This window comes from Rhipicephalus microplus, chromosome 9 (genome assembly GCF_043290135.1).
Source record: "Rhipicephalus microplus isolate Deutch F79 chromosome 9, USDA_Rmic, whole genome shotgun sequence".
Lineage (NCBI taxonomy): Eukaryota > Metazoa > Arthropoda > Arachnida > Ixodida > Ixodidae > Rhipicephalus > Rhipicephalus microplus.
Genome location: NC_134708.1, coordinates 89,050,545 through 89,066,687, shown reverse-complemented (window position 1 = coordinate 89,066,687; position 16,143 = coordinate 89,050,545). Strand labels below are relative to the sequence as shown.

General features: G+C 43.6%; 1 protein-coding gene across 1 annotated transcript; it reads left to right on the top strand.

The window, feature by feature from the left end:
- The first annotated feature begins 7,531 nt into the window (after positions 1-7,531).
- Positions 7,532-11,799, top strand: LOC142771385 (uncharacterized). Its single transcript, XM_075872860.1, has 5 exons — positions 7,532-7,721; positions 9,332-9,468; positions 9,539-9,606; positions 10,376-10,462; positions 11,525-11,799. The coding sequence occupies exons 1-5, from the start codon at positions 7,575-7,577 to the stop codon at positions 11,674-11,676; spliced, it is 591 nt and encodes a 196-aa protein (XP_075728975.1). The 5' UTR covers positions 7,532-7,574; the 3' UTR covers positions 11,677-11,799.
- The last annotated feature ends 4,344 nt before the right edge of the window (positions 11,800-16,143 follow it).

Genomic DNA, 16,143 nt, shown 5'->3' with positions numbered 1-16,143 from the left:
CGAACGCCCTTGGCGGTCAGGTTGAGAAAACGTACCTTGGACGAGCTGGTGGATGGGCGTTCCTGGCTCATGGTAGGAAAAACACGCCTGGAACCGCTTCAGAGCTTCAGAGACGTGGGCAGCGGCACAAAGCAAACACACAGCAGCGAAGTCGTTGGCTGCTTGCGACGAGGAACGCGGCAACGTCGTAGATTCACAGCTGGGGAGTGGGCACGGCGGAACGCGCCGTAGTCGAAGGAGCCGAGAGACGAGCGTCCGCACTCCACGGTTGCCAGGGCTAGAATCCGAGTGGGGCGAAGCATTCGTCCGTCTATGCGTCCGTCTGTGTGACCATAGATGCGTCCATCCGCCCGTCCATGCGTGCGTCTGTTCGTGCGTCCGTCCCAGCGTTCGTTCACGCATCCGCCCTTGCGTCCGTTCATGCGTCCATCCATGCATCTGTCTGTGTGTGCGTTCGTTCATCTATTCAACACTCCAAGTACCACCATCTCGCATCTTTTCATCATATATTCCCCATATAGAAGCACCGCCATCTAGCGGACATTCCAAAGACTAAACGAGAGGTGGCACACGCACACTTTCTTACGGCTTGCGCTTCGAGTCTACTTTCCACCCTGGCCACCTCGAGTTCATGGTATATACTAGTTCATTGTATTCATGGCACTGCGGCTCAACGCGCGCTAAACCTTTGTAAAACTAAGGAGCTTACACCCAGCGAGTATAACGCAGCAACCCTTTCGTGTCAGATGGAGCTTAATGTACATGCCAATGGCTGCTAATGGGGAATGAAAGACAGGAGCATTCGGCTTTTAGTTAACGCGCACGCCGCAAACTTTTCAGTGTTCAACAAAGCACAAGAGAAATGTACCTCCGGCACCACCTTGCAGGTCAAATTGTAAGACGGGTTACGCACTACGACTATGACGACGCACGAACGGGTGCCGCTTTAAGGAGCTTCGCCCCTAAAACGAACTGCTCGCACTGAACTATTCACTAGCCACCCAGAGGCACTAAGTTGCACGTTCGGAATTCCATCACGGGCGTTGTTACTTGACTCTCGCTTGAATTGATGCTTTCCTTGTCTTGCTTATACCCGCGATGGAAGCAGCAGTTCGCCTAACCAGTAGTGAGGTAAAACTCAACGTCCGCGTCCCACCATTCTTTGAAGGCAATGCTTCTGATTATTTGAATAAATAAAAATAATAAAGACAAAATAATAGCTTAGCATTCCCAAATCAAATCATATTACTAAACACCAAAGCGATACCCCCACCACTCTGCGACACATTTACTCCAGTTCCCATCGTGGAAAGATGCGGAAAGCTTTTTATTTTTTATTTGGGCGCATTTAGTTCTCTTTTTGTTTTCTTTTTGCGTAATGGGAAGTTTTTACAACCACGGTAGTCCAATAGACACCGCACACTGATCAGAGGGAGCTGCGTTGATCACACTGCCCGTTTAAATGTCGTTGACATTCGCCGTTAGGGGAACACAAAAAATAGACGCGTGCTGGCGTCCCACATATATTCTGGCCACAATCCGCCGACAGATGCAGGGGCGTAAGCGCGAATCACATTTCATTTTCCTTGAAGCCGTCTCAAGCTTGCTTTTATTATCCGCTTATCTTTGTGCTGTGGTGCTGCAGCCAAACTGGAATATTCAGCTGAACGGTGTGACTCGCAGTAACTAATAAATCCTATTCGGCATCACTAGTGTAAAATAATGCAAGCAAAGGCTTGTGGTTGAAAAAAGCACGTCACCTGCATGCCACTCAAAATAAAAATGAGCGGCACTTTTCTGCTTGGCAATCACAAAGCCTATTTAGTGGTTGCACTCTTGTTCGCTTCAATTAGCTTTAACTGTCCAACAGGAACGATCTCTGAATTGTATATCTCGATGCAATTTGTTGCGATCTGGAATAGACGCGCACTTTTACAATGCAACACTTTTACAACGCAAACAGTCGTAAATAACTCCTCTGGTTGCAATAATGAATGGTGGTTCATCATTAGGACAGGGTTAATGGTGAGCCTAAAGTCGCAAAAAAACCGTAACTTATCACCTTTTTAGGGGTGAAGGTCGTTATACCGGCACCCGTTCATCCTTCGTAGTCGTAGTCGTAGTCGTTGTGCGTAACCAGTCTTACGTTTTGACCTGCAAGGTGGTGCCGGTGGGATATTTCTCCTGTGCATTGTTGAACAATAAAAAATTCGTGGCGTACGCATTAACTAAACGCCACATTCTCCTGTCTCTCATTCCCCGTTAGCACAATTGGCATGTACATTGAACACTATCTGACAAGAAAGGGTTGCTACGCTAGACTCGTTGGGCGAAACCTTTAGAAAAGTTTAAGGAGCGTTCAGTCGCAGTGCCAAGTATACAACGATGTAGTATAGGCCATGAACTCAAGGTGGTTAAATGTGGGAAGTAGGTACGAACTGCAAGCCGTAACAAAGTGAAAGCCGAATTCTCCTGTCTCTCATTTCCCATTAGCAGCCATTGGCATGTACATTGAGAAACATCTGACAAGAAAGGATTGCTACGTTATACTCGCCGGGCGTACCCTCCTTCGTTTTAGAAAGGTTTAGTGAGTGTTGGGACGCAGTGCCATGAATAGAGTGAACTAGTGTATACCATGAAGTCGAGGTGGTTAAAGGTGGGAAGTAGACACGAAGTGCAAGCCGTAAGAAAGTGTGCATGTGCCACCTCTCGTTTAGTCCTTAAATTGCCCCCTGAATGGCGGTGCTTTTATATTGGGAATATATGATGAAAAGATGCGAGATGGTGGTACTTGGAGTGTTGAATAGGTGGACGAACGGACACACAGAAAGATGCATGGACGGACTCACGGATGGCTGCACGGACGGATGAACGCATGAACGGACGCAGGGCGGATGCATGAACGAACGCAGGGACGGACGCACAGATGGATGAGCGGACGCACGAACAGACGCACGCACGGACTGGCGAATGAACTCCAGATGGCCACACAGATGGAAGCAAGAACGAATGGACGGACGGATGCTTCGCCCCACTATCCATCATTCACTCCATGGATATGCTGCCGTTTTTTCGTGGAGCTACAGCCAAAACAATGCAAAAGACACAGGTGTGGCTCTACAAAACGTAAAGAAAGCTCCTGTTTTTAGGCCAATTTGCGCTTCCTTGTGTTTGATTGCACCTATTGTTGGTGAGAAGACCTCCACATCTTTCTTTCGTAGTGTAGCAAATGTATCATCTATACTTAACGAGAACAACCACCACCAATTAGGCTGAAATTTCCCAAGTCGTGTCCCACCTAGAAGAACTGGTAGTTTTTGCTCAGCGTCATGCACAGTACCAGCTGGTAAGACTGCTTGTTGCTTATCACACTGCATCTTCATGTCACACTCCTCCAAAACAATCATCTTTGCACCAGTGTAGGTTTTCAGCACAAACACAGTAGGTTCTCGCTTAGCGTGCTGAAAAGTTGACCGATACACCTCATCAAGAACCCCAGTCACCGTGGCATCAGTTTCGACTTGCACTAAAATGCTCTTTCTTTCTTTGGTCATTGTAACTATGTAGCCTTTGTTCTTACCAGATAAATTGTGGCATGCGTGCATCCTGAGCTCATCTTCACGAGATGATTCTGACACAATGTGCGTTTTTTTGGGTCGAGCAGTTCTTGAGCACATTCTCTGTAAGTGACTTATTTGAGAGGAGTGGTTGCATATATAGTTATTGTACCAGCAGTTGTCGAAGTTATGCGCCTTACCGCAACAACTGCACTCGTTGTTTCTTTTCTAATTTTGTTGCACTAATGTAGTCGTTTTTGCATGCAGGTGGATTCACTTCAGATTTGACGGCATTTGCATCTGCGTTTGTACATCCCGCTTGCACTATTGCTGTTTGCTTGGCTGCTATGGCTCCCGCGCAAGCGCGATTTCGGAAGCGTTTTCAAAGCGCAGGTTTCCTTCTGTGAATTGAGCCGTTTGAATGTTTTCGCTCTGAACTCCTACCACAAGCCTGTCACGGCATGACGTCTTTGAGAAAGGATGACATTTTCGAGACAAATGTTTTATCTCAGGGATAAAATCTTCTAGACTTTCATGCTCATGAAAGCTTCACCATGCCATTGAATGTTCACCTCTCAGCTATAAATTATTTCGGGGGGATGTAATGATTTCTCAGCAGAACCATGACTTCATGAAAAGTATTCTCACTAAGGACGGATGGTTCAACCAAATTTTCGAGGACTTCATACGCCTCCGTTCCAAGTATCGGCGGACCTCTGTCGGAGCCGTTCTCACGCTCGGGCTCCATCAACTTTTTCATTAACGTCGCTTCGTAGAAGCCTCTGTAAGCGCGGAGAATACACCGTCTGGCCCTGTGCGCTGACCAGGTGTCCATGCGACAGCGGGGCGCCCCCACATCTTAATAACACTCGGTAACGACGTATAGCGTGGGAGGATATACTCGTCTCCATGCAGCCACTATGTCTCTATCAGCCCTATGGATGCGTCCCCGCGACATTCTCATTGGCACGCGTGCATGCCAACAGTGGCTTAAACTAAGACGGCGGCGCCTGGCCTGCTTCTTGCCAGGCACTCGTCCGAGTAAGTCTTCCCCTTATAGTCCAAAACGGGGAAGACATTGACGGCGCCGCTCGTGAACCGTTTGAGCAAAGGAGTGTCCTTTATTCCCGTGCGCAGGTCCCCCGCGTTCGCCTTCGCGGAAACGATCTGTTTTGTTATTTGACGGGTCGGGAGCTGGTTTGGCGTTCTGCATCAACCGCATTTATTGCGCTTCACACGACATGCCAATAATTGTTGCCTCATACTAATTGCACGTATAGCGGTTTTTGTGATATGATCAAGTTATGGAATGATTTTTGTCCCGGTTCCCCCAACTAAATTAAGCGGGGAGTAAATAGGGCATGATATATTTTATAAGTTTTTCCTGTTCTGGTAATATGCGTTGACATTTCCTAAGAATTCCTACTACTCTACAAAGCTTGCTCCTTATGTAATCGGTGTGATGCTTTCGTACATATGTTTGTGAAACACAACTCCTTTGTGTCTTTGCAGAGGGAGAGAATTCTATTTTTGAATTACTTAGGTACAATGAAATATGTATTGTACATGGTGTAAATTTTTCTCTGAAGATAACAGCTTTACTTTAAGTACAGTTTATACGTAAAAAGGTTTTACTATCGAAGCGTAATTCTTCCCTAATGTATCATTTTTCGATGATATGATATTGCCAGTGTTCATTTCAGAAAAAAAACTCGTATCATCTGCGTAAATAACACACTCTATTGATGTGTTTATCCTTGTGATATCATTTATAAAAAATAATAATCAAAAGTGGGCCGAATATGTTACCCTGTGGTTCGCAATGTCTTATTTTTGCTAGTGTGAATAGTTCCTTCATTGTTTACAAACACTTGTGTCGGTCAGTCGAATAACTTTCGAATAAATTTAGGAGACACCACGAATACAATAGCATTTTAACTTTTGAAGTTATGTCTCTTGATTTATAGAATCAAAGGCCTTCGAGAAGTCTATGAAGAGACCTAACGTTAATCTTTTCCCATCAATAATTTTAAGCATCTCTACTTCAGTAACTCCTTTGTGTTATCATTATAAGAACATTCCAATCACCAACAGACGCACGACTTTTTACGGCTGACGTTCGCTTCCATGGAGCAGTGGCTACAGTGCTCCGCAGATGAACATAAAGTGGCGAGCTTCATCCCGGCTGGGGCAGTCACAATTCTATAGAGACAGAATGATAGGGAGCCATGTACTATGCGATGTTAGTACACGTCGAATGTTCTATTGCGGTGTAAATTATAATCATTTTGCGGTTTTTTGAACCCCAAACCAAGATAAAATTTTGCCCCATATCTGCATGGTAATCTGCAATTGTAATCGAAAGAGGATAGTTTTGCGTCTGGAAAGATTGAACAAAACGTTTATTTGATATTATGTGAAGAAAATTGGTGTATTCCATTCATGAGGCGCTGCGTTAGAGTGCCTCGACCGTGCAGTGGAGGCAAACGAACGCCGCAAGTCACGTCAAGCGTGAGACATGCGCGCTATTTGGCGGTTATCTAGGAAAACGAAACGCGCACGCCCGTCTCTGAGGTGATAAGGTGTAGAGCGCAAGGCGACGGTTAGGTGCCACCACCGTGTCGTCTTAGCAAAGCATTGGAAACACTCGCCTTTTCGTGAAAGCGTAGCATCGTCAGCGCAGCGTGTTAAGCGCTACAGTCCTTAGAATTACTTATGTATGCCTTTTCTAGTAAAAAGACACACATACATACTATTGACGTGTGATTATGGTGCCTCACATATGCGCAACAATTGATTTTCAATTCACAATCGCACAAAAATGATCGCTGAATCTCGAGAAACATTGGTGGGCGCTGCGGATGTGGTCGGCCGTTTGGCGTAACGGCTGGCACCGTTCAGAGTACCCAGTAAGGGTAATGGTGTGCAGACAGACAGACCAAAATTTTTCATCGAAGGTCCCCAAGAAAGACTATCGTCTTTAGTTAATTTCACGGCTACCATAACGCAAGCCAGCACTCACGTCAACATGAATAAAGACACAAAAAACAGGGGGAGTGCACAACACGCTCGTGTTATGCTCTGAGCTCCTTATTCAGAAACGCTTCTCAACTCGACTTTCACCCTTCTCTTGACAGAGTTGAACACTCCGCCACTGCTCGGCGGAGAATGACGCTGTGCTACTCAAGAATTGCAGCAGATTATCGCAGATATGCAGTGACTTGACGTGCTTATAGTAGGCGCTCCTATCGCTTTTTTCAAGTGAAGGTAAAGCCTTGAGTGAAGGGACGTTCTAGAATACGGGGGTAATTGTGCTATCCGAGTGTACTTCTTCATGTTCAAGCAGCACGACGCAAGTGCCAACTATGCACAGCCAACTATATGGAACCAGCCCTTTCAACGCAAGCCAGCCGGTATTACCGCCTGGCAAATCTCCGAATGTCGATTGCTGTATTTTGATGCTGTTATTGAACCACCACTCTTGACTCCTTACTGGCGTTACGTTAATAACTCCTACTTTTCAGGGTATCTCTTCGTTCATGTCTAATGTTTATAAAAAGTAAGAAATTCGGGCCAAACACAGCGCCTATGAACAAACGCAGTCTATTTACAGCAAATCAAGATTTTCCATAACTTGTCTTACCACATGATTTTATGACAACATCCCATTCATGGTGGTCACTTATATGTTGTGCCAGTACAGCTGCTTTGGATATACGTCCAAAACACCGCCTCCGTTCATCCAGTAAAGGCAGCCCCAAAAAATGCTCTCGAGTGCTATGTGGCCCTTAGTTAAGCGAAAAAGTTGGCATACAAAAATTTACTTCAAAGTTTGCAACTTTTTGTGCAGTGTTTATCAATCATTACGGCGAATCTAATGCGCGATGACAAAAGAGAAAACAAAAGGTAGCCTTACAATAGTTTCCAACGACGTGCAATTGTTCAATACTGCGCAGAGGAACAGATGCGTCTAGGTCTGGTGCCCCATCAGGTGGGACACATGCCGAGGTTGGCGTGATGCGCACAGCTATGCTAAGAATAATGAGTTGGAGAAATGCGCCCAAACAGCTTCTCGTCGCCATAAACCTCCTCTTTTTCGCCAAGGTGACGCAACAAATGGGCGCTATATTGACCCACCCTGTGAACATATCTGAAATGAAGCTAGTAAGTATGTATATCTATACTTAGTAAAGTGTGTATCTCATACTTTCTCCTTCATTGACCATATTTTGTTTTTCAGTAGGACTTCATAGGGTAGTTAATATTAGTTACTAGAAGATCATGAATGTTCACAACGTAACATAGTTCTGCCACAAATGATCACAGCACAAATCAGAACTTCTGCGGAAGTATCATTCTGATTGATGTCTCTAGAGTAGTAGTCACTGCATTTATTAGGTCCATGCAACTCATTATTAGTCGTTTGAGCAGTTTCAGGCGTAAATGTAAGTATTTGGGTCTTCGTGTCCTATAAAAAAACACAAACTGGCATGGCTTTTATTGCAGCTTAACTTCGCGAGCAATGATATTACATAAAAACATTCAATACAGCGGTGTTTAAATAGCTTGTTGGTTCTTCCTTCCCTATCATTCTTGAAACTGCGCAAACATGAAAGCAACAATACAAAGCATCAAAAAAAAATAAAACCATACCCAAAGAATCTTCAATACTATGGTTCCTATTTTTAGCAATCTCGATAGCTGTTGTAACTTTTGGTATTGTGTTTCAGAGGCTTAATGGAATTTTCACCACTTCAGTCCTCTGCATTTTCGAAGCCTCGCATACACCATTGCGCAACGTTAAGGTGATAGCGCTAGCACTCGTTTCGCAGAAACAGCGATATTGGCGTCAGAGTCACTCGTTATTTGTCGAAAATCGCAATCAATGCAAATAAAATATTTGAAAGGGTGTACGCACTAAAGGTACAAGTCTGTGTCACAGCGAAGCTCGTGGGTGACCAGCTTCGCTTTGACCTAGGCGACGCTTGGTCTGGCTAAGAGCTACACAATTGCGGAGTATTGTGCTTGGTTTTGTCAAAATTTGATTACTTTCGTGAGGTCATGCCTATAGTTTTGCTGAGATGTGCACAGTTTTCTAAGTTTTGATAGGGGATGCCTGGTTTTTCTCCAGGTAAATTTCCTGAGACGATGTTTTTTTTTCTCAGTTCTTGAAAGTATCACTTGGTTTGTCTGAGCAATGTTCGCACTAAATTGTTGATAAGTGTTCGTCATAATGCATTGCTTTTTTATCGCTTACCGTGCATTATTCCTCACGCTAAAAAAACGTGTTATCACCCCATGTTCGAAAAAAGACAGTACATTTTTCAGGCAAACTATACTTATCATGTGGAACGCATTAAACGTACTGTATGGAGCATGATGTAGTGATGGACAACTGTACGCATCAGGAAAATTTGAACTTTCAAATAATTCAAAGCCAGACTTGTGTTTTGGTGGTCCCGTTGAGGTGGCTTTCACGTGACCTAACTAATGACTGATCACACATGCGTCATCCACTCTGTGAATCGAAGAGAAAAGTAGTTAAGAGAGGCCCTTAAAACTTGCAGAATAGTTTGTTTATGTGCCACAACTCCATCTATCGCTTTGTCGAAAAAAGATTTGAACACTCTAAGCCATCGATCCGCCTCGTCACGCTTGACTAAAAGCAAAATTAGCAGGCTGCAAATGCCCAAATGTTTCACATCAACGCAATCCTCACACTGGAAGAGACTTCGCGGACATTTTATTTGGTCCCGTACAATTTTTTTTTTCAGTTTGAGAACACCTCAGAACGTATTTGGACGGTAAAAACCACAAACCCTGCGCATGTGAGCTGCATGTTTGATATAAAGCGTCTTATGAACCAACGCTTCATAACTTACAACAGAACCTTCTACTTTGGCAGACGAAGGTAAGAAATATCTGATTCTAATTGCGTATGTATGTTTATTACAGCGAATTTTTATTTTTCCAATTCATAGGTATGGCGTTCCACTTAGAGGAGTCTTTCATACGGGAGACCCAAGCTGGATGATTACCACCACTTCGGGTATCGTAAAAACTTACGCTTCTGAAAATTAGTTATCTAACAAATCTAAAAACTTCAAGATTGCGTAGTCAATTTTAATACTTGCGATGTTTAGTTCAAATGTGCCAATATTTTTTTTTCTTGGTTGCTTCCAGAAATGTTAAAACATTTTCACACAGTCGACTTAAGGCCGTCTTCATGTTAAAATATTGCACAGCCCTTATTTCGTGGATGTCAAGCTATGATGTTTCGCAATTCGAAGCTCAACAAATTTTTATATCAAGCAGTTGCATTGTTTTAATACCTCCTATCTACTAACTGAAAATGCAGAAATAGGTCCGAAAGGGGTTTATTCCTACTTATGCTCCACATACAACGGGGCAGCAGAGTGCTGAGTACGCTCTCTCAACGAACCGCAAAAAAATAATACTAAAGCGGTGTTTTTGCAATATCGCATTACTAACTTCTTGCTTCCTTGCATAACAACCTTTGGGCTTGCAGAGATATTTCTAAGTGTCGGATCAAGAATTCACCTATGTGCCTATTTCTAGTAGCGCAGGAGTGGAAAGGGACAATAGGTTGTGAGATTCGGCACTGCCGTTTTGGTTGTTTTCTGCCGGTACACGGGTGCGGTCGCGACACTATAACTAAAGTGGACACAGATAACATCACTGAGAATGAATTTTTATGCAAACTGACTTCAAGTATTGCAACATACCGAGATATCTGCATGTTAGAGAGTGCACTTGTGATGGCTGTTCCACAGTGTCTTAGTCAATTCTCATTTCAGATCGGCTTCCGTATAGCATTGAAAGCTTCCTCTATACGAATTCGAACTGTTCATGTGCAGTTGTAAAGGTGCTGGCATTGAACAGGGGTATGTTTTCCACTTTTTTTTGTTATCATGCCAACACTAAATACAATGAATAACAAAAAGCCTGAACCCTTGAAATAAAGTATGATTGTTAATGATTATTTACAGCAACTTGGATTTGACGTACCTAATAAAAAAGTGACTTTAATTGATATTTGCTGGAATGTTATGTGACTTCTGAAATTTGACTACCGGATGTCCTGTCGACTTTAGGAGTCACTTGATAAATTACAGGAGTGATGTGGGCAAATAAAATCACTATTTTTTGCAAGTCATTCTTCTTTTACAAGTCATTCTTTTGCAAGACGTCTTCGTATGAGAGCTTTCAACAACCAGTTTTCAATCTGTTGAGAAGGTCTTTGTTGTTTTTCGTTGTCTTTTATTGACATTATTTTCGATAAACTTATCATATCGAAAGTCCTTTCCCGTCAAACCTATATATTCGGTAAACTGTGACGATTGATGAAGCGGTAGGCTGAAGGACGGAGCTACGGATGGACGGAAAGATGAACGCTTCACCTTATTCATCCTAATTCACTCCGTGGATATTCTGGCATTTTTTTTCTTCTTTACGCGTCTTCGTGTACTCCTTTTCCAGTAAATGTGTACCAACTAGCCTAGCATAAAATTTTTTTGGGGCGGATGGTACAGCAAACAAGAAAAAGCATTTATACGCACACTTACCTATGCAAGAAGTTCATCAAATGAGTTTTCACTTGTTAGCATTCAATAAATCAAAAACAATATTATCCTTGTATTTGCTTCAAAGCACATGAAAACCAAGTTCATCCAAGTATATAACCGCCATTGTCATCATATCATCCTCATAGTTTTATATTTCATGATTAATATAGGCTGTTTGCCACTACGGTGGCCGATAACGACGACTAAGCTGATGTTCAGTTTTTAATTCATGAAATGGTATATATAGAAATGTTCAGTGGTTCTGTTCCCCTTTTTTGCAGTTCTAAATCTAATAGTAAATTTGTTCTTTGGTGCTTAATAATTTTGCCCCAAATATCTTTGTGCACTAACCAACAAACTCTATTCTTTTTGCATTTCTAGAACGAATTGTTTATTATGATCTCCGAGTGAGAAATTCTTCGGTCGAATTCAATATTGATCTCGGCTGCAAAAGGCAATTCCACTGGTTTGCCGGCCTCGGAAAATCAATTTACACTTCAAAGTGCCAGCGAGTTCTATATGTTGAAAAATGAACGACACTTTTTGCTAAAGGATTACTTCGGGAGACTTATGACAAAAACGTCAGTGACACACTTCTCAGCTATCACAATACTCAATTATATAGTGGCCCAATAAAACTTTCCACCGAAGCTCTATTACCTTCTCACTCACTCAATGTTCACTCCAGAAGTAGATGCAGTGAGGCTGCCACGCGGTATTGGTCAGCACACTAAAAAACACCCAGGCAACAAGCTTAGTCCTTTGGAAACTCTGGGCTTCAGGAGTCGTGCGAAGTAGAAAGGCTACAGTGTCAGTCCTACTTATCACGTACTTCATGATCCTAATAATCTAGAGCGATGACAATCAGTGCTCTGAGTTTGCCGAAATTCATCTATATCTTTTGTACATTAGATATTTGTACATTATAACAAGGTGTCAGGCATTTCAGGATAATATCTCAAAGTACCTCTGTACATGAATGCATCTCTTGGTACGACTTTCTGTTGCAACCTACGTCGGTTACAATCTATAAACAAATAAAAGCTTCATACCCAGTACTGCGGCACGCATCTCGTTCAACCGTGCGAGACAATCATCCTGGATGCATCCGTCCTATGCATAAGTGCTTTTCTGCTGCTGACGTAATTAGAATATTATACGTATTTACTTTATAAAAAGAACTGGACTAGATACTAGATTGTAGGGTACTACGATAAGTGGCTACTGTACATACGCACCACCTCTTCTTGTCCCCATCATCACCCTTCATTCCTCTTTCCTTCCCCCTTCCCTTATCCCCTGTGTAGTGTAGCAGGCTAGAGCGAACTAGCTCAGGCCGACCTCTCTGCCTTCTAATAAATTCTCACTCACTCTCACACAAGACATCAAAATTCAATGTTCTTGTAATACTTTTACTGTCTGTTGAGCAATGAACCCGGAATCCTCACTTAAATTTATTACAAAGAGCTCAAAATAGCACCAAATACTTGTGCCTGTTGGGAAAGGTCCCCTCTAGAAGAATTTCAACTAGGGCTTGCGGGTGGTTCATCTTGATGGCGACTGACGCGCACAAAATACCGGTGCTTAAGAAAAACGGAGATGAACAGACTAAGCGCTTTGTCAGCCTGCCTGAGTCTCTTGTGTTCCTTCCTCATCAAGGTCACCTCGCTGCAATACGTCAAATGAGGTCGACGTCACCTACATAAGGCTTTGCAACTGTTTGACACATTTATACGAACTTGCACTAGGTAGGGCGATGATGGTGGAGAGCGAAATTTACATTCATTGTTATCCTGTAACAGATAAGTGATAGGGCACCTTCAAAGCGTGAGAGCACAAGTGCGTCAGGGGCAATTTAACATACCACGAAGACGCCCTTTGATAGCATGTGGGTTTTCTCCTGCAATGCGTCTGTGCTACCCGCTCCCCCTTTCAATAGGTTTGGCCTTCTACTTTAACATAGCAGTATTTTTATATTGTGTTCTGAACGAATCGTTTCATTCGTAATTATACAAAATGTTTTTAGGCAATACCGATTTTTCTTCAAAAACTATATTAGGTAGGCACTTCGCTTCACAGTCAATTTCTAGCCCGTTGAGGTAATTCTCCCCTATTTAGATCACTCAAGAATGATAAACTAAGAAAAATAAATGAATTACCTTTTTAGTATCACCTTTAGGCTGGTTATTCATGTGGTGAAAATGTTCTACGCCCTAAGTTATGATGAGCCTTGATTTAAAAAGTTGCAAATATCACGCATGGTTTCAGAAATTTGTCGTCGAATTTCAAGACCACGGTGTCAGGAAAACATGAACTAACGCACCGAGTGTGACGGAAATGTGGGGCCTGCCCTGCGTCCCGCGCGAGCTCCCCTTTACGTAATTCGAATGACGACTCATCGTGTGGTTAGCCCGCCGCGCGAGATACGCTGTGGCATGATTGATTGATTTGTCGTGTTTAACGTCCCAAAACCACCATATGAATATGAGAGACGCCGTAGTGGAGGGTTCCGGAAAATTAGACCCCCTGGGGTTCTTTAACGTGCACCCAAATCTGAATACACGGGCACACAACAATTCCGCCTCCATCGGAAATGCAGCCGCCGCAGTCGGTATTCGAACCCGCGCCCTGCAGGTCAGCAGCCGAGCACCTTAGCCACTAGACCACCGTGGCGGGGCAGACGTTGTGGCATGGTAGCAGAGCATGCCGGCCAATTGTCCTTGGCACGTTATGTGAGGTGGTTATCTGGGGCCATAATCACAAATTGTTCGAGGTATAGCGCATTCAGGACGGGACACAGAAGAAAACACAGAACACATACACGGCGCTAACTTTAAACAATGCGGTTTGATCCGAGAAACAGCAATACTTATACCCAAACATAGCGCTTCACAACCACGTGCTAGAACCAGAAAACTGATCTACTGCAACTCATGCGACATCCAAATAATGCAATTCTTTCAATGATAATGATATCGATGGCTTGCTTATACACGCGCCCCCAAACTTAGCAATGAATTTTGCTTCTATGATGAGCCTTGTCATTTGGTTAGTGCTTGTTCCGATTATGCTGGTGCGATTAAAGAGGGGTTGGCACCCGCATTCTTTGCAGTGAATTGCAAGAAAACCCTCAGGCTCTGCCTTGGCCACGTTGTTCTTGTGTTTCATTCAGCCTATCATTGATGCATCTACCAGTTTTGCCTCTATAGCATGCATCACACGGTAATGGGATCCGGTAGATGACTCCTGTGATGCACGCGACAAACCTAATATGGTGGTTCTTTTCGCACAGACCTTTCTCTGGGCGCTCCGGTTTCATCGTTCGGCAAAGACTGCATGTTTAGCTTGATAGGTGCCGAGAAAACTACTCGCACGTTGCAATGTTCTGCTAATTTTTTCAGGTTATGTGAAACACCATGAATATATTTGATTACAGCTAATCCTTTCCTTGCAGGCGTAGCACGCGTTTCCGCGGCTTCGTCGGAGCGGATTTGCCTCAGAAGGCTTTGCGCGACAGATGTCAGGACGTGTTGTGGGTACCCCGAGTCAGCTAAACGTTTTGTTTGCTCTCTCACGCTTAAAGGCAAACAATGCTGGCAGGACTTCTTCAAAGTGTTAGTAAGGCACATCTTAACAATTCCTCGCTTGACTAGCTTGTAGTGCGCCGAGTTATATGGAAGTATAGGTTTGTTAGCACGAGGGTGATAATACCAGCATGTTTGATCATCATTAAAACAAATCGGACATCTAAAAACCGACTCAAATTGTTACATGGCATTTCAAAGGACACTTCGAGAGGTTCAAGGCTCCTTTGACCAGCGACTTGAATGCTGGAACACACTTCCTCAAACTGTTCGGTTGAGCTGTCAACAAATAAAATAAAATCGTCTACAAAACGCAAAATTTTTGCAACATTGGACCTTTGTAGTACATCGTTGAGGTCTCTGTCTAACTTAGCTAAGTACAAATTGCTTAAAACCGGAGCGAGGCAGGACCCAATACACACACTATACAGTTTTATACAGATCCATTGGGCGGCGTATTGCATTCCTCCTGTTCACCATGAAGGCGGTCACGCTATCTCTAAAAAAGATACGTTGTTTTGAATAGCGTGTCACTATTCGTGGCTAATGGAGAAGCGTCACTGCAACGCGGTGTGCAAGTATTGCTGTTTCTCGGATTAAACCGCATTGTTGAAAGTTGGCGCCGTGTATGTGTTCTGTATTTTCTTCTCTGTCCCGTCCTGGATGCGCTATACCTGGAACAACATGAATAACCAACAAGCTCGCCATGCAACCTGAGTCATAACCACAAAGATCACTTACAAGCAAATTTGCACATAAATGAAATTTTGTCGCCTAATTTAGATTTTATCACTCAGTTTTGTCACTCAATTTAGAAAAAAATACGTCGTAAGAGGCCATCATTGTCCCATCGGCCGCTGCACCAAGGAGCACGACAACTGATCAGGACAATGTCAGTATTAGTGATGCAGTTCGTATATTTGCTAAACGTCGCGGAGAAAGTTTTATAGGTGGATTCAGGAAGCAAAACTTTCCGGGAAAATAGCGTGACAGCGAAAAAATTATAAGAGTGGTCCGCACCACTCTATAAATATTGTGGTTGCTCAGAACAACGCCTCCTAACATTTTATCAATGCCAACAAGGTGCACCAGATGCAGCCGTTCACACACTCTCCTTCAGCCCTTCCCTGCTCTCGCCCCTCGCTTAGCCTTCGCATGTGCTTTGCTGTCATGGGGGAGGGAGCGTCGTCCTGCAGTGCCTCCCGACGAAAATCGCACGAAGAAATTTTTCGTTTAGTTTTATACAGATACATTGGGCAACGTATTGCATTCCTCCTGTTTACCATGAAGGCGGTCACGGAGGGCATCTCTAAAAAAGATACGTTTTTGTGAATAGCGTGTCACCATTCGTGGCTAATGGGGAAGCGTCACTGCAACGCGTCACTGCAATGTGGTGGTGGCATTGCATCGAGCCAC